Below are 27109 nucleotides of genomic sequence, written 5' to 3'. Positions count from 1 at the left end.
AAAAAAAGTGTTAGAGTACTTTTTAAAAGGCGTCTCTAGAGCTTTTGCTGTTATATTTTAATTTTTGCAAATAACACAAAAGCATACTGTGCAAAAGTTAAGATTAAAAAAAATCTTATCGGGGCAAAGCTTGTTTTCTGAAAACAGCTTGAAATTAGTTAAGTATTTAAAAAATACAGTTATTTATGTTTACATATATCGAATTATTTTTATAAACTTAAACAAAAGTTATTTGATATAGTAGTACTTAAAAACAAACGTTTATATTGACAGTATAAATAAACTGTGCATATAAAAAAAAGCTCACTTAATCATTAAACACCATTTTGAAGTAACGTTTTTATAGTTTGTTTGATTTCGAGGACGTTTCGACTTTACATTAGTCATTTTTTTTATAAAAAAAACTGTAGGAAATAACTAAAAGTAGTGCTAAAAACTAATTATATAAGGCAGATTAACTAACAAGGTATATAAAATTGTACTTTATAATTATATACTGCAATGATATTGAGACTTACTTGTACCAAACAAAAACTTACATAGACTTCATACGCTAAGAAAGAACTACAAAAAGAAACCCGAGATTTTATAACATTACTAAATAAATAATCTTCAACAAAATTCTTTTCTTTTTAATTGAAAGAGTAAAATTTATATAATTGACAAGAGAACACCTAAAGTTTTTGGCGACGTACGGGTCTCACCTTGCAATCTGTACTCTACCCTCAGTCAGCGTAGACTTGGTCTACTCTGACGATCTTATTTTTGAGCACAACATGTGTAACTAATTACAAGCCTATTATCACATTAGTATTAATGTATAAGTAAAAGTAGCTTAATTATTTTACTAGAATGTGAATTAAAACAATTACCTTAACGTAATAAAGGGATTTTATTAACTTAGGATCAAAATATGCTTTTATGACTAGTTTTTTCACCTCAACTTTTTTAAATTTCGTTCGAAAAACAAAAATTCATATAATAAATTTTATTAAATAAAAAAATAATAAACATTTTATTAAGAAAACTAATTAATCTAATTAAATGAATAATATTGTTGACTAATTAAATTAGTATGTAAACACTTAAGTACCTTAAAATTTGTCAAAAAACATAGAGATTTATTTCTTTTATTTCAAGCTGTTTATTGAGTTGATGCAAAAAGTTAATAAAAAATATAAGCAGAATTTTATTTTTTTATCTCGAAAAAGCATAGATGAATTTTTTTACAGTTTGGATTGAATGAAAAACTTAGATGTAAAATAACGATTAATGTTTTTTTATCAATTCGAGTATATAAAATAGTAAAAATTAAAGACAGCCAAAGAGAGTTGAAATGTTTCAAAAAGTAACATTAGAACTTTACTACTCATTAACTAAATGTATTTCTAACAAACCTCAATTAAAATAATATAAGTTAAAAATCAATATACTTAGTAAAATGTATTAAAACTATCTAAAAGTTTAACACTTATAACTCTTAACCTACTATATAAAATGTAAATTTTTGTAAAAATATCTTAATAATCTCATTAATTTTTTTTAAGTAGTACTTAATATCTAAACCTTATGTCATATTTTCATTATCAACAAAATATGGTAAGTTAAAATAAAAATGGCTATAAGTTTTTATTCAATTTAAATGTGCAAATTTAAACTTCAGAGAACTACCTAGATTTTTAATGCAAGTTATAACAACAAAGCCTAAAAATCTCAATAAAAAGGCTACAAGACAGATTGCGCATCACAACATTCAAAGTACAAAAACAGAGCTGAGGTTAAAAAATCCAATAAAAGAACAAAAAAACAACAGGACTACTTGGAAGAACAACGCATTATTAAGTAACCATTTAAATACCTTAAAATTTTAAAATACTTGTGTTGTTCAAAAAAATTGGTGTAAAAAGTCCCTTCATTCGCTATTCAAAAGCTGCAGCTTCAGTTCCTCGAGCAGTTGCTGCGACTTTCTCGTTGAGGTGGTTGAAGAAGAGGGTGATGTAATTGATTGTGATGTCACTGGGAGACTGGGGGATTTCGTCGAATGATCTTCAGTGTCTTCTTCGACAACTTCTTCACTCGCTTCATCTTGTTTATCGAGTGCTTCTGTCGACATCTTGTACCGGTTGAGCACCCTCTCCACTATCGCCCCGTAATCTTCGCTTTCTGTGTTGATTTTACAAGTACTTTATTTGAAAACTAAAAATACTTCAAATAACTTATTTGATTTATTTTGATTTTGTTACAACTTATTATACATTGTCTCCTGTTATTTTTAACAAGATATATTAGGCATAATTTTATTTTAAACTTTTATGTACTATGAGGAATTTTATAAACAAAAAAACAAAGTTGATTAGTTTTGAATGTTTTTTTCAAACGTAGTTTATGTATAATTTTGATTATTTGTTTTAATTGCTTTACTTATAACATGATAATCTTAAACTAATTTTTTTTACACATAAATAAAACTATATAAAAGAAAAACAAGTTTGTAACTAATTAATAAAAAAAACAAATACTTTTGAGCTTAACTTTTAACTTAACAACTTTAAAAACAAAACTACTCTGATGAATTATTAGTCTATTTAAAAAACAAATATAAACAACCTTATTTTTTTAAAAACAAAACTAAAACTTTATAAATTTCATAACCAAAATGTTGTGCATATTTTCATAATATTATAATCTTAAGAATATTATATTAGTTCACTAAGGGTAAAATCTATCTTTAATATACAAATACGAATTTTACTACAAAATCAACTTACTGGAAACTTCAGCACTAAAAAAGTCCGCATCTGATTCCTGATTTTTCTCATTGATTTCATCTGCGGATTTGCTCACTACTGTGGGTTTTTGCGTGAATTTTGTGTCTTTATTTGAAACTGAGTGAATTTTGGAGAGTTCCTTGCCACTTGTTTCACCTCTACCTAAAAATTATTTTTTTAATTTCACATTTTTGATTTCAATAAAACATCGACATGTAATAAGCTTTTTTGTAGCAACTTTTGAGGTCTAGCAAAGTAGGAGACTAATAAACAAAAACTATTTAAAAACATTTTTTCAGCAAAAATGTTTCTACCAACAGCTGTTACCAAGCTGTAAACTCTTCTTTACAAAAAACAAGCTTGAAAACACCTGTCGGTAGAAACATTGTTGCTAAATAAACTCTTTAAAAAATTGTTGTTTATAAATAAAAAGTCTAAAATAATTTTGTTTAAATGTTACATTGTACTAAAACTTTTGTTTAATACTTATTTGAAATAGTTTCTTTTAAGATGCTTATTTAAACTTGTCTAAGTAAGCAGATTTTTAAACTAACCGAAATTAGCTTGATTTAAAATATTCAAACTAGTATTTTTTAACTTTAAACTATTCTAAGTTAGCCTTACTGAACCTAGTCTTCTTCAAGTGATTAAAAATAAACCCTCTTTAATATTTAACGAGTTTTTTATTTCATTTAAGCTAATTAGGCTAAATCAAAGCATGACCTATATCTAAAAGCAAGAAAAAAAATAGAAGTGACAGATACTAATAGCTAATTATGTTAAAGCTTAAGAAACTATTCATTAAACAATTTTACAAAGCGAAAAAAAACCATGTACGAAGACATTATTATCATATAGTTGCTTAAAAAACTGTTAAAAACAATACTTTTGGCTAAATTTTAAAATAGGACTGATTAAATAAATCTAAGTCAATACATCAAGTTATAATTCAAAAAACAAGTTATAGGTCAGTGAAAGCTAAAAATAACATTAAAGGATTCACAAAATATACGAAGATAGTTGATCAACTAACATTTATAAAAAGCTTGGCATGGACTAAATTTCATATGCCAAAACGTAACTTTGAAAATAAAGATAAAAAAACGCTTTACATAAACTAAAAAAGAATTGTTGAAAAGAGGTGGCCAGAAAGTAAATACTTTACTTTACTAACAATTCTTTAGATAACTTACAGAGTTTTTAATGTGAAATAGTATTTAAAATAATATCATTATTTCAATTCGATAAAAATAAGTGCGATTTTTTTTTGAAGTATATCATTATAAGATAATATTTAATTAGTCTATTTTAAAAACAGAAAGTAAAACATGTTTATATAACAATTGACTTACTGCGAAATAGTGAAAGAGGCTCGGAAAACAAAGCTGAGCCGTGGTCAATTCTCATTCGAACTTTATAGTTTATTTCGTATTTTAATCCTTCAAGTAAACACCTTGTTTTCGAACAAGCTATCCGACCTTTCATTTGATCATTGACGTAAATACTGCAAATGTTTTTTTTACATTTGTTTATTTTATTAACTATTAGCTGTGCATGAAACTTTTTTGTTCATATGAGTTAAAAGAAATATTTTTTAAAATGTAGCTTATTTCTTAGTCTAAGAAATAAACATAACAAGTTTTTTTGTCTCCTATGTTTATTAGTTTTAACTGGTGGTTCCTAAAATGTTCAAAAACTGAACATAATAGAACACTAAATAAATATTCTGTGCATACTAGGTAAATTGATAATTGTTTTTGTTATATAAAATACAACTTTTGCAGTTTAATCTAATTTACGAGTTTACAGTAATTTAGAACTTGTTTAAAATTAGAAAGTTTTTTAAAAATTAAACAGCATAAAAAAGGCATTCAAAAACACAACTTAGTACTCATCAAGACTTTTATAGTAATTTAATTTTTATGGAAACTTATGTAAACCTGTTATAAGTCTGACAAAGATTAATTGCAACCACTTAAATCTATAAAACGTACCAATAATTAAGTTTCGGAGTAGGTAAGTTTTGTTTCAATAAAGGATTTTGCCAACAAAGAATTATTTTATAAGTTTTATTTGAACGATCTTCGTTTTTAAATAATTCATATTTCAACGACGTCGGAGGTTTGAGACTTTCGTTTTTATTCTATAAAAAAATAATCAGTAAAATTTTAAATGCATATTGCCAATGGTGTCATTTAAAAAAATATGTATCTCGTTAAAAGTAATTTAAGCCTTTTACCTGCTTGTTTGAGTTATTATTGTCCTTTTGCTGGTATGTAGAATGCTTTCGTTTTATCTTCTTTTGTTTACCCTTTATAGAAGGTAAATATTAGAAGTTGTACTAAAGTAAGTTAAATTAATTCGACTTTGCTAATTACCTCAGGTATGACATTTTTTCTTGACATGTTCAAGGAAACTTTTTGGAACAGCTGCATAATTATTTCTTGGGATGTATTTTCTCTTTTAGCCAAGAAAAGTTCACATTTCTGTATGAAATAACTTTTGTGAGCCAATTTTATTATTTAAAATTTTGACAAACGTTTTTGTTAACTTATTAAAACAATCCTTACTGAGATGACATCGTTGAGTGAAAGTTTCAAACTATCATCTGATATTTCTGCCAGTAATGTGAGAAAGCTGTTCAACTTCTCCTTATTGTCCTTCTTTTCTGTCAAACACCAAAAAGTGAATGCAATAGATGCCAAGCAGTCCTAGTAAATAGTAAAAACTGAAAAAATGTTCGTTTTATTTAATTTCTAAACAGATTAAAAATATTTTCTAAACATACTTTTTAATATGATTATTAAACAAAGGTAGTATACTCCGTCAATAAAGTATCAAGTGAATTGAAACTACGTTCACTTAAAAAAAAATTACATAAATTTTGATTCTAATTCTATACTATTCACTCAAAAAACTTAGTAAATTTAAAGTAATTTGTAAAAAATACAAAAGTTAGTAAATTTATAGCAGTACTTGATCTGTCATGTCTTCACTTGAACTTTTTCTGGTATTCAGAGAAATGTCGCCATTTTCATGTATGTATATTGTTTTTAAGTTCACTTCACTGTATAAATTGGTAAGACTTTTTTAAATGCAAAGAAAAAAACTGTTAGAGCTAATGCGGCTCATTGAAATTATTTTATTACAACTAAGATTACTCCTGACAGGTGTTACTGTTTTTTTTTTTTTTTAAAGATTAAATAATCAAATAAACTAACAAAAAATTGTTGTTTTTCAAAAACAAACATGTCTGTAAGCAAATTGCAAAAAGTGCAACTTCTTCAAAGTTATCGCCACATAAAGCTGAAGTTTTCTGGAAAATTATTTAAGATTATTATTTTGTTACTAGCTAATAAACTTTAAAAACCTAAACCTAAAAATATTTTTTAATTTATTTTTACATAAAACACTTTCACATTTTCACGATTGAGAAAGAAAAAAAGCATTGGAATAACTTTACTTTAAATACCATCAAAAACAACTTTAAGTACTTTTATAGCTATTTGATGCAACAGCCAACTAAGTGAAACCATAATTAAACTAGATACAGATAAAAATACAACTATCAAAACAATAAATTTAATTTGTTTACTAGTTTAAAATAATTATTAAAACTTTGACGTAAACCAACTTTCAATGAAAATTTTTTATTTTCATTAACCACAGTTGATTTTTTGTATGAAAATTTATCTGACTTATCATCTAAAGAATCGGCATCGCTAGAAAATTCGTCCGTTCGGTCATCTATGTCGAAAGTTGTCGACTATAAATTTTTGAATATTAGTTTGAATGGAGTTTTTAAACTAAAAAAATAAAGTTGAAACAGGTAAATATAATTTTAAAACTTTTCCAAATTAAACTAAAATTTATTTTAAGGTGCTAAAACTGATTAACATCTTAAGGCTTTTTTCTTCAAACACTCTACATATGAATTCAATACAAATACTGGTGTGTTGTTTGTTTACTGAAAAATTTTCTTACAAAAAAATAAATATTTGTTTATAAAAAGATTTATTTAATTTTTTTATGAAATAGCTACAAATAACTTTCGCATTTTTCTTTAATAATCAGTTTTGTTAGTAGTATAACACTTAATTATTCGAATTAATAAAAAATATACAATTTTCAATTTAGAATAAGATAAAAGAGTAGAATTATTAACTAAATTATGACTTTAAATAATTATATTTATAAGTATATTTTCGTGTTATTCAATATGCACAGAATTTTCAAAAATTTAATAAACTAACGGAAAGATTACAATTATCTATGAACTTTTTATCTTCCTTCTCAGTTTTTTTATTTTTTAAATCGAGAACGGCTTCTTGCAATTGAAGAACCTAAAAACATGGTTACATCAAACGAAAATATTAACAAAAAATTTAAGTATGACTCTGGTGTCAAAATCTATGCCCTAAAAATTATAACAACTTAAAATATTTAAAAAAATTATAAATATAACTTAAAAGTATATAGACAAACAAAGGCACCTTTTGTTGTTAAAACTAACATTATTTCTTAGATGAAAAACTGTTTTAGAATAAAATTAAAACTACCTCTTGAACAAAAAATCTAAATTAAATATACAAAAAAATAATCCTTAATCTAATCTTCTTTTTTCAGAAATTTTATAAAAAATTATCTAAATAAAAATAAACTAAAACAAAAATTTTTTTAATAACAAATTTTCAAAATTTTGCGAAAACTTGACAATTTTCAAATATTCGATTCTAGACAGCATTACAATCTTTTATGTAATGTACAGCGTTTTTAATTTTTGTTAGCCTATCTAGACCAACACTATTTGAATTTTATGTTTAAATAAAAATTTTAAAACTACACCAAACTGTTGTAAAAAACTTACGATTTAAACTTTTAAATTTTGAACAATGTATTATTACATTAAAAATTTTAAATCCTATAAAGTAGTATAAAACTTTTTTTTCTAAGCCAGAACTAAACTTTGATATGCTAAAAAATAGACTTTAATTATTTTGTAATCTTTTTGTTTTAAACCATTAAAGTAGTCAATTTAATAAATACAATCTAATTAAGTTGAATATTAAGAGATTTAAATCGAACTTGTAACTGTATGATATCTAATTTATCTTTAAGACTTTTGTTTTCATTATTAAGGTTTTTATTTTCTTCCACAATAGTTTCTATTCTGAAAATAATATTTTTCATAAAAATATATTTAAGTTAAAAAAACAAAAAAAAAATTTAATGTAACTTATAATAATTAGTCTTACGGATCTCTAGATACATGAAGTTTTTGATGAAAAAATTTTATCAATTTAATCTTAATTTTAGGAAAACATACCGAAAAAACAACAGTTAAGAATTTTATCTAACTAACGTTTTTTTCTTAATTTGTACTACATTGTTATAAAAAATACTAATTTAATAAATGACAACTTTATGCGCAGTCTTTATATAATAACGCAAAATACCTTTCCGAAAAAAGTTTAGCCCTGTGTTCATCATCACCCACCTAAAATTTTTACACTTAAGTTTGTTTTTGTTTTACAAAATACACAAAATAAAGATACAAACTTTTTCATTAGAAGATGCAGTTTTAATGCCATTACTTTCGTCGTTATTACTGAAAGAATAAAATGTTATAAATAATATAAGAATCAATAAGACTTTGATCAAAGTAAAAATTCTAACTTTTCAAAATCCTTATTTTCTGGTTGCTGGTTAGTAACAGTTGTACAATTATCATTAGGGTTTTTTTGAACCTGAAATTTATTTTTAATTGATTATTTTCTATATATAAGATTTTCAATTCATTTTTTTTTTGTGTCTACCACAAAAACTTATAAATATTAAAAACATTATCACTTTATACTGTTTGGTATGCGTTTATAACTTTAAACAAAATTATATTTAACAATATTAAAAACATTGGAAGTTAGAAGATTAAAAGGTAACATCTATTTGAAGCTAAATATATAACATATCAAACATATGTGAAACAGTAATCAGTATCCATATTTTATCCAAATGGGAGACTCATTTAAGTAAAAATACTTTTAAATTCAATTTACGTTACTTATACTATTATTGAAACTACCATTTAGAGATTATAAAAAATCATTAAAAAAAAGATAATTAAACGTTATAAGGCAACTAACAAAAACTAAATGATAAAAAGTTTTTATGAAAGTTTAGTACTATTCCGAGTCATTTTAAACTATTTAAAATTATAAAAGTTTTCTGAGTTAGTCTGAACGAATGGCAACATCAAGATAAATTAAAAAAAACCTTTTCAACCTTGTCCCATAAATTTTTAAGTGTTGCAATTTGTAGTTTTCTTATTTTTTGCTCTTTGTTTAAAATACTTTTCATATTTCGCATTTCTTCACACAGGTACCTTTTAATTTATTAGTTAAACTTTTAAAGAAAATTTGTTTGTGTAAATAACCTAAAATGTAAACTAGTTTAGATGTAAATATTACAAAACTTTAAATTTCAATAGTTTGAATTATAATTAATTTACCTTAAAACACATTTTAGTAAACGAATCAACAAAGCTAATAAATCTAATTGAATTTTAACATACTTAATAAATTTAACGCTATACGTTTTGCATAAAAACCATTATATAGTCAACAAAAAACATTTTCAAGTAATTGCGTGAGCTCAAGCTGTAAATCTAAACTAAGAATATCAAACTGATTTCTAAAAAAGTAACAAATCATAAAGATGTTTCAATTTCAAAAATAAATTATATGTAATAAAATAAAACTAATTAAAATATTTTACCATATGTAATCTTCTGATCTTTTTGCTCTGGCCCCATTCCTCATTCTAATAACTCGCAAATTCATGTTTCTGGTTTTGTAGCCTTTCCATGCAGCCTTTAACACATCGTTTAATTTTACAACTAATTTAACATTTATAAAGAAATATAATATGAATAAGCGAACACAATTTATTGTTAAGCTTAGTATAATCATATTTTGAAACAAATAAGTAAAACAAGCTTAAGTTGTTTACTACTTTTGCAAGCTAAGTATGTGTTAGTTTTACAATAATAGTTTAGGCTAATATATGTCTTACTAAGTCTTTTAAGTTTCAAGCTTAAAGATTGATCGAAAAACAAACTATTTTATTAGAAACCTAGTTATTCCTAATATTTTTAAGCAATCGTTTTTAAGCTTTCACCGCTTAATCTTTATAAACAATAATTCTTGTTGAAGGATTTTTTAGCTTAGAAGTTTTCAATAAAAAAAAACATTTTATTTTATATTTAAAAAAATGTTTTTTTTTTACAATTCACTTTAAATAATCCTTTTATTTCATTTAATCAAGGTTTCAGAAAAAAAAGTTGTTTGAAAACCATACGAGGATATGAATTTTGATGAAGTAGTTTTTTTTTTGTTGCCTAATAAGCAACTTAATAAACTCTCCAACTTTAATCCGATTTATCAAGAGTTATTTTGTGTTTTTAAATAGTAAAATTAACTGGAAACTTGGCAAAAGCTACAAATTTGGAGCAAATTGTACAAAACATATTTAAACCCATGTGGCCTTAAATTTACCATCTTCAAAATTTGACTGTTTTAACCAGTAAAAAATGGATTTACTTCAAATAAATACTTCATTTAATAAATAAAACAAAAAGAACATGTAATTTGGTAAAAACATATAGTTTTTTTAACTAAATAACTAATATTGCTTTAAAATTTTTACAGACTATCTAGTAAATTAAAACAGTATTCTAGACAATTACATTTCGAACTAGTCTTATATAATGTTTCCTACAGCTCAATTTATTTTGCACGACTGTAAAACTGTAAAGCTATTTTCTTAATTAACACAGTTATATCGTTGTATTAATTCACAAGTAAATAAACTTTATATCTACTTGTATGATAATTGCAGCATGATCCATTTTATTTGTAGGCTTGGAAATCATTTCTCTGAAGTGATTACTTAATTTTTCATTCTTCTTACTGTGTGTTAATTATTTAAAATATTATTATCGATAACAAAAGTTTAGTTCATATAAAGTAATAAAGATAGAAGTAGTTTAAAAATTGAAGCTTTGAATTTTTTCATAGTTTCTAAAAATAAGTAGGTTAGTTCATTAAACATTTTTATAATCTCAGTAAAACATAATTACCTTGTGAAATTTGTTTCCAGTCTAGGTAGTTTTGAAGTAGAGTCTGTTTTTTTACAGATAAATTATTATAAAAAAGTCTTACAATTTTATGTCTGTGTTTTTTCAATGCGTAGCTCAGTATTGTATCTCTAAGTTTTATTAAAACCAAATTTATGACTTTCTTTAGTTTATTCTTGCTTGAACATTTTAAAAGTTAAATAAAACAATTTATAAGTAATATTTTTTGAGTGTAAAAAATTTATTTTTATTGCTAAAGTATAGTTTTTAGTAATAAGTTATTAGAATAAAAATAATCATAACTGAATTTTTTAACAAAACTAATCAAAAACTAACGTGTTTTATTTTTTACTGCTTTTGAAAGGTCATTTTTCCTACTCGGTTCTTTTACACTGTAAAGTTTTAAATTGAGTCGAGCAAACATACACTAAAACAATTAAAGATTATTTTTTTTTTTAATTATATAAAATTATAATATACAAAGTATTAAACCTAAGTATTAATTTTAAAAAAGTGTAAGTTCATAATCAAATCTCAAGGTATTTTCTTAATCAAGGTTTTAAATTAATAGAACTTTAATAATAATAATAAATTGACTTTAATATTTTTAAAGCTAATGCTAAACATTTTGAGAACTTGCTGTTTAAAAATATATTACAACTTTCTATAAAAACTATATCTTAAATTAGTTAAGCTTTAAGTAAGACAATAAAAGGTCAGCTAGTAGAAAGAAAAAAACATTTTCTATAAATCCGATTTGTTTATCATTCTTATATATAAATATCTTTGATGTAAGTAAATATAGTAAGTAAGACCATTTACACAGCATGTTTTTTGTTGCTTTTCATAGAAGAAGAAACGTTTTTTTCATGGCCCTTGCCAAACTCGTGCTTGGAAGTCGGTCCGGTTCGCTTCTTAAGCGGCTGCGGTCGCTTGTTGGTGGACACGGGTTGCTGGTGAAGTGCCCCGTACATCTCCACCTGAACTTTCTTGTCCAATCCCTTAATCGGACGCATCTCGTATTCCTCGTATTTCGAGAATCCGTTTGCTGCCGCTGCGGAGTCGCCTAATATTTTGTTTTCGCCTAATTTATTGAGTTTTTAAAACTTCGTATTGTAATATTTTTATCTGCAAAATATTAATAAGTAACTGCTCAGAAACTTTTACAAGCTTATATAATAGATCAGTTTAAACGATTGCAAATATTTACTTCATAAATGACTAAAACAGCTTTTTACCGGTGCATAACTTATTTAAAAAATATAACAACATACATTTCAATTTTCTTAAATTTATTTGAGTACTTTCGTAGTAAGGCTCATCAGAAATTTTATCCAATCAAGTTACACTGAATTGAAATTGTAATATATACTGTAGAATAAAGTTCTTAAATATAAAATGACGTAATAATCGAATGTCAAAACTAAATAAATGCTTATACTATAGAACTTTGCTGTACTAAAACTCGTTAGATTAAAATCAAACTAAAATAAACCAGCGATAAAAATGAAAATAAAACTAAACTTAAAAAAAAATCTTAACGGGAAACTAATTACTTTAAAACTATTTAAATAAGGATTTAAAAAGTCTAATCTGGTATACAAACTTTTTCTGCTTACATAAACTGAGCCTTAAAGATTGAATGCATAAGGCTTCCAGAATATGTACCTGAAAAGAGTTCTCCGCTTTAACTAAGACTCAAAAGTTCTCCTTTTTATAGTTTTTAGCACACTCCAGATCGTCCAACAAATGTTGCCCAATCGCTGAGAAGTATTTTTTCATTGGTTTCTCCGAACGACCACCAAACCAACTTTTCAAGATTTTCGGAACATGCTGATCGATTCTTACATGAAACCTTTGAGATGTTTTTCCCACGTAATCACTACCACAGTGATTACTAAATTTATAGATGATGTTACTTTTTTCTAAGTGGAAGAAACCTCTTTGTAAATTCCACTTAGAGGTCGATCAGTATACAAAACTGTTCTTAAATGAACAGAGCTGAAAACCTGGTTTATTTCCTCTGAAATTTTCTTAGAAAACCTCTTAGAAATATTTCCAAGGTATGGAAGTTTTAAGTATACATACTGGACACTTCTAAGGGCCAATCATTTTTAAAGCTGTTGAACTTTTAGCTCTTGTTATAACTTTCGATACTAAGTTACCTGGATAACCAAGGGAAAGGAAAGTATTTTGAAGTGTTTTCAACTCGCCTTCAAGATAGTAAAGAGAACAAAGTCTGATGAAACGCTTCACCATACCCGTTAACATTTAATATATTTTAAAACCTTATTCTACAGTATAATTTTATTTTAATTTCAATTCAGTGTAACTTAGTCAGATAAAATTTCTGATGAGCCTTACTACGAAAGTACTCAATTAAATTTAAGAAAAATGAAATGTATTTTGTTATATTATTTTGTTAATTAAAAATAATCAAAAAATTCTTTAATACAAAATCTGAATGAAAAATAACCATTTGATAAAGTGACATCAAACTTTTCGTTTACTTCATTATCATCTAGTGTTTTTAGTGAAGCAAACTCTTCAACTTCCTCATTTAAACAGCCACTAAAAATCTTTGGAGGAATCGAAGTGCCTAGTAACAAATGGTAATTGATTTTAAATAAATGTTTGTGATTAAGTTAATTACCTGTATAACTAAATTTCCAAGTGATGAAGATATTATTACTAGTCACAATTTTTGTTCTTTATTTATAGTATAACATTTGATTTTAATCAAGTAAAAATAAAAAGTATCTATTGAAATGTTCATCCATTCAAGCTGAATAAAAATATTACAATTTAAATTTCAACAAACTTTAAAAATTTTCAAACAATCAGTAAAATTTAATTATTTGTATATGTTATAATTTTATTTTACAACTCACCTGTATGTTTGTAAAAAACAGTTAGTAAAAGTATGTACATAAAAAACAAAAAAAAAAGTTTATAATCCTTACAAATATTAGCATATAATTTCTACTTTATACTAACTCGAAATAAACTCAGATTCAGATATCAGCAAATTTTCCTCAATGCTCTCATCTTTTATTTGTTCAATCGAGTTCTGCATACATACAAAATTACAAAATACCATAACTGTTTAAACGCATTTTAAAATATTACATTATTTTAGTAAATTGACTAAGAAAAATTAAACCCAATAAAACTAGGTAGAGTTTTTTTGTTTTAAATTTTTTTTTCTACTAAATCCCAACTTTAAAAACAAAATCACCTTAGATGGTTCGACTTGATGTTCAACAGGTCGTATTGTTGGATTTGTGAGGTTCGGACTTGAACTATAAATAAAAACATTATTTACTTTTCTTGAACTTTTACTAAGTATTAGTAAAACGATTTTAAAAATTGTAAATTTTAAATAAATAAATTATATGTCTAAATATCATTGTATTTTACCTTCTGACTGGAGAAAGAAACATTTGGAACTTTTCGTCTCTTGGTTGGGGTTGAAACAAACCTATATTAAACATTAACACATCAGGATTTATAATCTAAGTGAACAGGATAAATTTGATATTTCTTATTTTAAATAAAATCTGTCTTGTTTTAACTCAATTAATTCTTAAAGTAAAAAAAAACCACAAAATATTTATGAGAGGGTTTAAATTTATTGTTTATTTAATGTTATATTTTATAGACCAAATAATAATAAAGGTATTTAGAGAAAAATAAAATTAGCTAAATATTATTAAAAAATATGTATAATCCTTTTCAAATACAACCACATAATACTTGAAAACTTATTTAGATAGTTTAAATATTTTTTGTAACTTTACTATTTTATATTTATAGGTTTAAATATTAAGAAAATTTACAACGTCATAATTCTAATATTAATATAAAAACAAATAATTAACCGTTTTGTTTGTAAGGTGTAGTAGGTTTTTTCTTATATACATAATTTTCTTCAACATCATCTAATATTATTTCATTTGCACTGTGCTTATTTTTATGAATGTTTTTACTGTAAAAAAAATTGTAATTGAAAGTTTAATGATCGTATAAATATTAAAGTATGTTAAAATTATTAGTATACTTACCTTATGCTTTTTTTGTTATAATTTTTTTTTTATTATTAAAAATAATACATGCAGAAACTTCAACAAAAATTTAATAAATATTATAGTTACTACACAGCTCTAAATTCTAGTTAGAACTTTTAAGTTATTTAAGTTCAATTAAAGATGTAAAACTATAAAAAAAATATTGAGAGCTAGGTGTTAATTTTTTAAACTAAATATTAATTTGAGCTTTAGGTTTCTTTTTTAGAATCCTTATGTTGACAAAACAACTAACTTTTTTAAAGAATAAAAACTTTTGTTTTTCAGAATAGAATGTTCAATCATTTTGTGTATGTAATAAGATATTTAAATGAAAACCACAAAGTTAACTAATCAACGAGTTCCTTAAAGTTATATTATGCTAAATGAGCAAAATATATAAAATAATTATCTTGGATCGAAATTAATTTTAATTAGGGTTATCACTCGTTGAGGTAAAACTAGGCGGAGGTAATTTGAATAAGGCTTTAAACAAAGCTTTAATTAATGTTTAACTATAATTTAAATCTAAGAGAAAAACATCGAAGTATATTTATAAATACGTTTTATATTTCATAATAAACTAAAAAATAGTTTCACTTCAATAAAACATGTTTTAATTACTAAATGTATTAAGCTAAAAAGGTTTAAACCAGAGTTTCCCAAAATTTTTGCATAAGACCCCTTATAATAAATATAAACTGCTATGGCCTACTCCGCCAAATTTTTTTACAAGACTACCTTTAAATTCGCTTAAGACTTTTTTCTCTTCATCATTAACTCCAGAATAACTAGTGTTAGTTTTAAATTATGGCCTCATGGCCCTCCTATGACACCTTTACTACTCATGACCCCCCTTTAGCCTGTTTTCAGCTTATGGCCCCCTAACTTTCTGAAATGGCCTTTTTTGGGAAATCATGGTTTAGATAGATGCATTTTAACTCCAATTTATAGCAAAAAATGCTATGTGTACCCCTATTTACAATTTAAAAATATTTTTAGAACCTGTTTTTCAAAATAGTATTATCTTAGAGTCAGTTATACCAAATTTGGTACCAATGTTCAAATATCATCAAATATTATACAATCAAGATAATCAAAACTTCTCTTATAGCTTAGAAGATTTTTAGGATAAATTAAAACGAGATTTAATAACATATACAAAAAGTTTAAAAAAATGTTTACGTTATTTTAAAAAAATAGTCAATACCAGAAGCATATCAAGATTTAAATGTTTGAATAAAAATATATAACTTTAACCTTTTTTTTTTTTTAGTTTAGCAAAAAGAAACCTATATCATTATAGTCAAATATATTACTTTCCTCAATTTAACTAACTTTTTTTAAAGCATTATATATTGCTTTCAAAAAAAATTTGTTTCACAACGTATCTATAAAACAAAAATATAAACACTAATTGAACATTAATTAAATCGTAAAATGTTTGTAAACAACTTTTTCTGACTTAAAAAATAATTTACTTTCTTTTAATTCACGATGGTATAATAAAAAACTAATTACATAAGAAATATACGAATATTAACAAACTTGTCAAAACCATCTTTCTTATAACTAGAAAGACCTGTCTCAACTTCATCCAAAAATTGTAGATTTTCTAAATAACTGCAAACAACCGATCTATACGACGAAGTTAAAATCATATCACTTTTCTCTGTTACTTCGCACAATGACAACTTGTATAAGTTTTTCAAATAGGTCAAGTATTTTACCTAAAGTTAAAACAATTTTCACTGATTAATTCATTTTCTTTAAATTTTAAGCTATACATAAAACAATTTTACTCTCTATACATTAAACTCAACATTAATAAACATATTTTTTACGTAAAATAATTTAAAATTCAGCTGTACAATATAATATAAAAAAATACCTTTTAAATACTACTTTAAAATGTTTGTACTTATTACAGGGTTGCCAAAGATGTTTTGTAAAGTTTTCCAGATTTTCTAAATTTCTTAAAGGTTTTAAAAAAAGAAGTTTTTTGTTCCATTTTTAGTAAAAAATTAAACTTAAGGTAAAAAACTTTTTTATATAGTATAAAAACATTGAAAAGATACTGTAAAGCTACTTTAAATGTGTTTTTCAATTGAAAAAATTAAATGATACTAATTTTTTTTTTAATCTTTATGTCAATTTTTTAGATCTTATCGAAATTTCGTTACTTGACATGTAAAAACTGTTTAAGTTTTCAAGTTTTTCTATATTTTTTAGTGATTTTCGCTTGATATTCCTGGTTTTTCCAGGATTCCACGTTTTTTGGCAACCCTGTTATTACATAATAGCTTGTACTCAGTTAGTTACTAGAAACTTTAGTAAGTACAGATCTTGTTTAGAAGTTATTTAAAACTTAAAAGAGAAAGTTAGTTTAAAAACATAAAAAACAAATTAAAAAAACAAAAAACATTAAATTTTGAACTAATAAGCTTTTTGTCTTATACAAATTAAAAAAGGTAATGCTTTATTATATAAATGCAGTATGCATATAGTTAATTATTTATTTCCGACTTATAATTGTCAAAGTTTTCTATGCAAATTTTGTTGCAGATATATTTATTTAATATAAAAACAACTAACATTCAATGTTGCTTAATTATATATATACTTGTCTTATGGAGTCCGTGATTGCTAAAAGAGACTCATTACTTTCTTTAGTTGCCAATTATTAGTTTAGTTACACAAATTCTTTCCTTGTACAGCTGTTTCAGTGTACAACACATTTTCTTCAGCCAGTTTTTTATTTAATAAAAAGGAAGGTGTAAGTATTAGTACAAAATTATAAAAAAAATATATGGGTAGATGTCAAATATGCAAGAAGAGACACTTTAGCACGAAGGGACATTTTTGTTCAAAGAAACTTTTGCACGTGGGGTCACTTTTTCATGGGTTGATTTTTTTTTTTTAATTAATTTTAGTTTTTAATGATTTTTTTTACTATCACTTTTACCCCTAACCCTTACACACAGTCCGCAACTTAATTTTTATCTTTTTTAAATTTATGTTTTTGCTTTATTTTTTTCTTTTTATCTGTTTGTGCAAAAGTGACCCTCTGTGCAAAAGTATCTTCGTGCAAAATTGACCCCTTGTGCAAAAGTGTCTTCGTACAAAAGTGTCCCTTTGTGCATATTTGACCCTTCGTACAAAAGTGCAATTGCAAAAAAAGAGTGTCAGATCAATGGCAAATGTCTAGCAGAAAACTTTATTTATAGGGTTACTGTAAAATCTGAAAATAATAACAAGTCTTGTGTTGGGTGAACAGGGTTATCATTCAAAGATTGCTAAATAAAACATAAACAGGGCTGCCACTCTTTGAGTCAAAAATCTCCCCTGAGTGACCAGAAACTTCTCTGAGTAACCTTAAACTTCCCTGAGTTTCCCTGAGTTTTTTTCAAAACATTATTTTTTTTAGCTTCAGGTGCAAAATACTAATACCTCATGCTCATTTTTCTTCTTTTATAATAAAAGGAAGGTATTATGTGTATGTTTCTGCATTAGATGCTTACTAAACTTATGAAAAAAAATGTTTTCAAAAATTCAATGTTAAAAGGTTAAATCAATTGATATTAACAAAACTGTGCACAATTTCGGGTAAACTTGTCAGTTAACTTTACAAATAATAAAAAATAGTTTAATTTTCTTGACATTTTAATTGACAAACTTTTGTAATTAGTTACAAATAAAAATTTAACCTCTTATGTAAAAGTAAGACAGCACTAATCTATACTCATTTTTGATTTTTTTCACTGAAAACAAGCAGTTATAAACAAATTACAAATAACTTTATTTAAAAAATAAGGATAATTTATTAAATTACATTAGTAACTAAAAACTAAAAGTTTAATAGAACTTTTCAATGCATAGATAACCACAATTTTCATTTCTCTAAACTGTTTGTTTTTGTTTAAGTTTAGTCATGATAAATATAAACTTAAATTTTTAAAAAGAGAATTAAAATGTTAATTCTAAGAATATTGAAGAACTAGGCTAAAAAAAATCTAAATAAGCAATTAAAAAATAATAAAGTTAATTTTTCCGAACAAAATATTGAAACTGGGATAACTAAATTTCATTCTTGATCTAGAAAAAGAATCCCGGGTGTTTTTTAAAAATCTTAAAACTTCCCTGATTTTTTTAGAAAAAATCAAAACTGCCCTGAGTTTCCCGTAGTCTAAAAAAAATCAAAATTACCTGAGTTTCCCTGAGATTTTCTATAATTTTAAAATTCCCTGAGTTTCGTGAGTGTGTGGCAACCCTGCATAAATATAATTAAAACAGAAAAACATGGTAATGCAGTATATATAAGGACGTTTAAAAATAATAAAACCAATTTTAAAATTTATTTGAAAACATTAGCAAAAACGAAATTAAATACAGTCTAAATATTAGGCATAAATTATGTAACACAGAGAGGTAGAAGTTTTGAAAGTTAAGAAATTGGAATTTATAAACATAAGAAACATATTACAAACTGGTTGTTTGTAATACTGTAAGCAGTTTTCTAAAATCTGTGTTTAGAATGCTGTTGAATGTTGTTAAAAATGTGCTCACACTATTATTGTGTAATGTTTAATTTTGTAAAATTTGTACTCATACGTATAACTGGTCTTTTATTTAATAAAAACCTTGCTGAAGAAAGCGTGTACTGCGCTGAAACAGCTGTACAAAAAAAAGTATTTTTATACTAAACTTATACATACATATATAGTTAATAAATAAATATTTGTTTTTTCAATTCAAACTGTACTTTATTTATTTCTAAATCAATAGTGTAACTTTTCTACACAAAATGTTTACTTTAGTCTTTAGCTTTTATGAATATTCACAGCAATATGTTTACCTTTAAAAATTATTTAGGAAAAACAGTTATTCAGACTTGAAAGAAAATCAAGCTAAATTTTACTAAATTGACAACTTTTTACTAACAAGTATCAGTTTATAAACTAACTAATTCAAAACATAAATTAATAATCTTACCTAAAATTATCATATATTTTTTAAAGAAATTATAGACTTAACAATAGTTTAAATAACAACTTAACAGCTCTAATTTTAGAATTACTAGGTATTTTTCGTTAATGTTTAAAGAAGCTGATTTTTAGTTTTACTGTCTAATAATGTAACTTGTTTTAAATCAAACAATTTAAAGTTCTCGACTTAAATGTCTTTAAGGAGATTTATATTCAATATTTATTTCAACAGTTTATTACAAACAAAACAATGTTTCACTCCTATACTTGCATATAGGAGATCCTCAGTTGTTGTAAATAGGTCTTATTCAATATTTGAATATCTATTATTCAAATGATATTCAAATATTGAATAAGACCTATTTACAACAACTGAGGATCTCCTATATGCAAGTATAGGAGTGAAACATTGTTTTGTTTGTAATTTTACTGTCTATTTAGTTTTTATTTTCAATACAACATTACCAAGAAATTATTTCTCTATCTTTTAACTTACATTCTATAAATAGTCTTTTACTTAATTTTTTTCTATATTTCTGTATAATAAGTTTTCCTATCAAACACAATAACTGTTAAACAATGACAAAAATTATCAAGTAAATAAACTTTTAATGCAAAATATACAAAATTTATAAAATGTTTTATATTCAAACTCACATCATTAATGTTGTCAATTTTGTTGTTTTCTAATGACAAAATTTGAACACTATCAGAAATGTTTTCTTCAAAGTACTTCAAAGAAGCAATTAAATTGCCATCTAAGTATAATGTTTTCAGTTTGCAAAGCCTGTATAACTTAGTTTAATTAAAAAAGTAGTTATAACAAACATATATAATTAACACATCTACAAAAACAACAACATAGTTTCATACTACTACAAAGTTTACTTACTTTTTTAGATATGGAACAACATTCAACTTATTACAGGATGTATTTAAAAAAGTAATTTGTTTACAATATGATAATTCGTCTATGTCACTAATTACATTTTTGCTTATATCTAACCATTCTAAACCTTTAAGTTCTGAAACTCCTTTTATCTAAAAATTTTTATACAAATTATGCTTAATTATAATTTTGAAAATAATTATGCTTGATTCAATATTTATAATGACAGTAGAACAATTATAAATTTAAATTTCAAAAACTCAAGGCATAAAATCAACTTATTAATGTACTTTTTTTTTCGAAATTGTTTTTCAATATTTTAAGATTACCACTTACATTTGGCAAAACATTGCTTGACAAATTTAGTACTTTCAAATTTCTAAACTGACTAAGCATTGAGCACGAAGCCAACTGATTGTTTGAGAATGATACCTGCAAATTTTAGAACATTACTAAGTATTATAAACAAAGTTTTTTTTTCAAATAAAAAACTATAAAATTTATCAAGAACAGCCCTTGTAATTTTCAAATTTATTTTAAATCTAAATAAAGCATGTTTATGTTTAAAATATAACTAAAAAAGAATGTTGTAAAAAAATTCCTGAGAACACAAGCTTCTCAAATGATTAAATCAAACCTCTTTAAGTATTTCAAAGACTAGTTTTAAAATAAAAAATATTCAAGTTAAAATTATAATAAACATTTTGTTTTAGATTTTAATACTCAGGCCTCAGGGTTGCCAAATGTTTTAGGCAAAATTTCTCCAGATTTTCAAAATTACCTCTAGGTTTTTGAAAGTACACATTTTTGGGTCTATTTTTGATTTAAAGTTAAGGTTAAGAGAAAACTGTGTTAAATAGTATAAAAAAAATTGAAAAGATACTTCAAAGCTACTTTATAGTTATAGCTACTACATTTTTTATTTAAAAAAATTTTTTGATGATGACAACTTTTTTTAAACTATATGATATATAGATTATTTGTGTCAAATCAAAATCCTATTACTAATTATGTAAAATTTCAGGTTTTTCAGGATTCCAGATTTTTTGACAACGCTGAATATTAAAAACCGTACAATTATGTGTGTTTTTTAGTTGTAAAAGGCCATAAGGAAGAGATGGGTAATAGACATAAATAACAATGCATCCAGTGAGCATATTCATATTTTCAATGGGATGAGCCCATTAAAAGTTAAATTATGATTGGCAAACTTGATTTTGTACAAGTGACAGCAAATTATAAAACTACACTATATGTTTTTGGTCTGTTATGAAGAGTAAAAACTAAACTGTCACCTACAAAAATTTGCACAAAATTTTGCCTATGATCATCAAAAACGACTATCAAAAACCTGAAACATCTGCCATAGAAGGTAAGGATCTTTTTTTGCAAGTTGATGTTATTGTTACTTTCCTTTTTTTTCGGAATTCAAATAAGTTTTTGATATAAAAGTGTGCAAGGTCAGAGAATTCAATAACGTCTGTATAAAAAGACAGAACTAAAAATGAAAAAAGAAACTATTTCATTAAAAGTCTTTTCTTTCATACAGTTTTTCAGCAATTGAACTTTAACTTTATCAGTCTAGCCTTAACTTGGTAACACACAATTTTATTGTAGCATTTTTTTATTTTAGGTCAAAATATATATAACTTTTTTCATACAATAATATATTTACTTTTGGTAAAAAAAAAAAAATTTAATATATGATATCATTATAATGTGTCTTTTTTATTTTAAAGCAATAAATATTCCAAAAAAATTTGATGGTGGTCGATTAAAAGGTAAAAGAGATATTTAAATATTCTTTTTAAAGTCAGAGAAAATTGACAAAAAGAATTTTTCTTTATACTTTTGTATCAAATTCTTTTTATTAAACTGATTATAACTCAAAAGTTAGTTAAACTTTTTTTTATCTATAAAAAAAATCATTGTACAGAAGTTTAACTTTTAAAAAATGGCTAATTTTAACTTTTTTAAATTTTAAACCATCTATGGCAAAAATTAAATTTTACTACAGTACAATTAAGGCCATAATGGGTAAGTAAATAAATTTTTCACAAAATAAAAGGTGTTTAATAAAAGCTCTAAAAAATAAGACAAAGGTTACTCCTAAAATAAAATCATTTTATTTCGTTTTAAGATTTAGTCAGTATTAAAAAAGAAAACTTTGTAAAATACTTAAGTTATAAAACTGTATGAATAACCTTCTAACAAGAGGCTTTGTTACCTAACAAAATGAACAGAATAGAACGTGCAATTGCAGAAACAATATGAATTGCCCATTAAATAGTTAATGCCTTTTAAAGGGTGTATATAAAGCAACAGTCAGAGATAGGGAATACATTGATTCTACGAGAGTTTCTTTCAAATCAAGAGTGGCAACATACAAGCACAGCATTCTCAAGAAATTACAAGCAACAGCCCTGGCTAAATTCACTATACAGAGATGCCAAATGTTTTTTGGTAAATTTTCTCCAGGTTTTCAAAAATAGACATTTTTGGGTCTATTTTTAGTTTAGAGTTAAGTTTAAAGTAAAAACCTGTGTTAAATAGTATAAAAACATTGAAAAGATACTGTTAAGCTACTTCAAATATGTTTTTTAATAAAAAATACTTTTGATGATGACAAAAAAAAATTTCTAAACAATAGATTTTTTGTGTCAAATTGAATTTTTTCTACTCATTATGTCAAATTGTTTAAAATTCCAAGTTTTTTAAGGACTTTTGTTCAAAATTCCAGACCTTTCCAGGTTTTTTTTTTCTCAAATTCCAGGTTTCCCTTGGTATCTTAGCATAAATTGTCAAATTCCAGGTATTTCAAGGTTTCTCCAGGTTTTTCCAGATTTTTAAGTTTTCTGGCAACCCTGAATTTCAAATAAGATCCAATTCTCCGAAATTAAATGGCAATTGCTATTTAAAATCAACTGCTCAGTACCCAGAAAGAAAGATAATTTCTTTATCTGCAATCCAGAAAGAATGGCCATTGCTGAAGCAGTGAGAGTCAAAGCACTTAATGTAAGAACAGAACTAACTTCTACATGCCCCCATTTAAGATCCAGTTATTTTTTTCTGTGTTTAAGTACAGTAACCTCTCGCTTATTTATGCACATTGTGTCCCAGAAAAAGTGCGTAAAGATATGAGATATAGTAAAGATACGAGAGGCAGCAAATATACTTACTGTAATAGCTGTTTTTTGATATTGCTTCTAGTTATAAGCAGACTGGGGACTTTTCTACTTTTAACAACTTGTTTACTTTATTTATAAATATGAAAACAAAAGATAAAACTATACATATATTAAAAATAAGGATTAAATATTATATAAAATAATAATACTAGTATAAAAATTTTACTAACTTTAGTAATAAGTATATTTTATCTTTATTTATATGTGACTTATTTGATACTTAACATTTGTATTCTATTCTACTTAGCAAATACAATTTGTAACTAGGCATTTGTTTACAATTAAGAAATGGTGTTTGTTCATATATAGGGCAATAGTGCTGTATTATTTATTTGTGTTTTAAACTCTTATTATTTCATTATTTAACACAGTTATATTTCTTTTAGAATTTTAATTTAATCTCTTATTGTTAACAAAATTTCTGATATACTGAGGTATAACTTAATGTTTATCACTTAGTCAAAGAACATAAGTTAACAAAGTCTAAAGACATAGAGAGGTAAGTTAGTATTTTAAAACACATGTTAAATTAAAAATATACAATAAACGTAATTTGTGCAATATTTAAATAAACTAAAATTTTAGTTTTGAACTATTTAAAACTGTAAAATGCTAACTAAACGAGAGTGCGTAACGTCACAAGTGCGAAAGGTTACTGTATGTAATTACAATGACTAATTAATTACTATTTATTTAATTTCTCATTACTTGAAATTACTATATATATTTATGTTATTTGTGTTATTTTATTGTTATTTTAAAAGCTCTGAAGATCCTTTTAGGAGAAACAGTGTCACTCAAGTAACAATCGCTGATTAAAAAGTATTTTAATTAAAATATGGTTTTTCATATAACATGTTTTCTTATTAGGTTAAAATTTAATTTAAATTAATTTATATATTTTTAAAACTAGAAATTTCAAATCTTTCAGTTGGTATATAACATAAAAATTTACAAAATGAAATAAATTTGTAATTAATAGTAGAGCCCAACCATTGATAGCAAAAAACAAAGTTAAGTGATACTTTATTGAGTTATTCCAATGAACTTATGATTAAATTTAAGTTTTTTGTTTAATATTTAATATTAATCTAAAACTATTTAGCTAACATTATCAAAAATTAAATTTTTCAAATAACTAACTTTAGCAAAATGAGATGCTTTAGGACTAAGTATAGAAACTGTTTCAATCTTATTTCCATCAACAAGAAGTGTAGTAATGTTTGCAACATCACCATTTTCTATTTCTTTTTTCAGTGTTTCAAAGTCTAGATTCTTGTTTATAAAACTCAAAACTAACTCGTTTGCCATTATTATATTTTAGATTCTGAATTGGTATAAATTTTATTAACTTTTATAGTTGTAGCAAAAAACTTCATAACTATTATTTGATTCTGTTTTAATGATAAAGTTTATAATTATTTAAAAAGCTTATTAATACAAAACAACAATCTATCCTATAGAATTAAAGTAGAAAAAAAATATTATAAATAATATGGTCAACCACCTGGTGTATAAAAATTCTTTCAGTTGTCTTACAAAATAAAATTTAATCTAAAAACAGCAAAAAATTTCAAATAAAACGCAACAAAAAATTAATAAAACTATTAAATAAGTTTTCAATTTTTAATTGCAAATTAGTCAATATATTTCACAAATACTGTTAATTACTCTTGACAATATTCTATTATAGAATTACAAGATAATCTATACATTTATTAACTAAATGCATTAGTAATTTGTAGTATCTATTATGTTTGTGATATAAAGAAAATTATTATCAATTCAAGAAGGGTTTCATTCCCTATTTAAGTAACAACATTATCTTAAAAAAAAAACAACTTAACTATATTATAATAAAATAAGTGTAAAAATCAAGTTATTTAACCCTTTTGTTTAAAAGTTTAAATTGTTATCTTTGAATAATGTTAATTAATGTAATTAAAAATCTTTTTTGATATTTATACAAACCTAACAAAACCAGTAAAAGTATAACTGATAGAGCACTGAATAACAAAGAATTCCTTAGTAGTAAAACTCATAAAAACGTAAGAATTTTTAGTTTAAAATACCAAACAAAATAGTAAAAACATAAATAATAGAACACTGAGTAAATAAAGATTTTTTTTTGACTCATAGAAATGTTATAGTTTTTAGTAAAAATCGTATATAATGTAATTAAAAGTTTGCAATAAATTTGGTACTATTTTAAATACTGTATGTGATATTAAAATAATGTATTTTTTATGCAAATCAATCATAAACTTAACTATTTTAATTAATTAATTTAAATTCATTGTAAATTTGTAATTGTTTATTTTATGCTTGAATGCCCGCCTATGGCATAAAACCGTTTTTTAAACTTTTATGGCTAAAATCTCTAAAGCATACGTACTGAAAGGGTACTAAAAACTTCTTCGTATTTTTATTTCGTTGTGTTAGAGATGTATGAGTTTATAAATAACTTAAAAAGCGATCATCATTATGAAAAAAATATTTTATATACACTTTACCTATAAGTTTACTTTTTAATTAGCAATATCGTTTTAAAAATGTTTTTGTAATGAATTTAAACTTTATTAATTGACAAAAATAAGCTCAACCTAAAAATGTATAACTTTTACTTATTAACGAATAGAAAATTAAACTTGAAGACGTTTTTACTCTATTTTAAGGACTTATGCTTATGTTTTTAATCTAACTTTTTTTTTTCAAAGCTGTTGATTATTTTAGCTATTTCAATTTCTTTTATTAACTTGCATAAAAAACTTTTTGTGCAGAAGATATTTTCATAAGATCCGTTTTACTGAAACTGTGCATCAGGCAGGCATGTCATTTTTCAATTCGAAAAATATAGAAAAACTACTATAATTTCAAGTTTGAATAAACTTATGCTTTTAAAAGTTTCATGGTTTCAGTTGGCATAGCAATTCATTAGCACTCTAGCAACCCTAGTAGAAGGTATAAGACAAGTACTATGTTTTTTGACATAAATTATATGTATATATATAAATTATTTAATTTACACAATAAAATTACAACAGTAACGCCTCTTAGTTACTAACATAAAGTAAGTAATTT

The 27109-nt window shown here is 24.4% G+C and overlaps 1 protein-coding gene across 1 annotated transcript; it reads right to left on the bottom strand.

Annotated features, from left to right (window-relative positions):
* Nucleotides 1–1622: 1622 nt before the first annotated feature.
* On the bottom strand, nt 1623–25351 carry LOC145829271 (uncharacterized). Its single transcript, XM_082937020.1, has 31 exons — nt 25172–25351; nt 21177–21272; nt 20844–20992; nt 20609–20738; nt 16515–16696; nt 14784–14890; nt 14323–14383; nt 14141–14204; nt 13900–13972; nt 13379–13501; nt 11725–11968; nt 11239–11294; nt 10906–10948; nt 10648–10735; nt 9543–9637; nt 9042–9150; nt 8445–8515; nt 8328–8376; nt 8225–8265; nt 7854–7938; nt 7022–7111; nt 6403–6534; nt 5990–6084; nt 5745–5835; nt 5339–5479; nt 5147–5254; nt 5008–5079; nt 4763–4911; nt 4121–4272; nt 2769–2930; nt 1623–2163 (listed from the first exon to the last, which is right to left on the bottom strand). Exons 1-31 carry the CDS (start codon nt 25337–25339, stop codon nt 1913–1915), a joined length of 3477 nt encoding a protein of 1158 aa, XP_082793146.1. The 5' UTR covers nt 25340–25351; the 3' UTR covers nt 1623–1912.
* Nucleotides 25352–27109: the final 1758 nt, after the last annotated feature.

Source organism: Thalia democratica, chromosome 2 (assembly GCF_965202585.1).
Source record: "Thalia democratica chromosome 2, ktThaDemo2.hap1.1, whole genome shotgun sequence".
Taxonomy (NCBI): Eukaryota; Metazoa; Chordata; class Thaliacea; order Salpida; family Salpidae; genus Thalia; species Thalia democratica.
Note: the sequence above shows the minus strand (reverse complement) of the source record. Positions and strands in the feature narration are given on the sequence as shown.

Excerpts from the sequence above, each read along its gene's own strand:
- LOC145829271 (XM_082937020.1), bottom strand. The coding sequence starts at position 25,339 with ATGGCAAACGAGTTAGTTTTGAGTTTTATAAACAAGAATCTAGACTTT. Across the intron at positions 14,205-14,322 it reads TTTCTTTCTCCAGTCAGAAG|TTCAAGTCCGAACCTCACAA; the intron begins GTAAAATACAAT and ends TTTTATTTATAG. Across the intron at positions 6,535-7,021 it reads TAGATAATTGTAATCTTTCC|TCGACAACTTTCGACATAGA; the intron begins GTTAGTTTATTA and ends AAAAATTTATAG.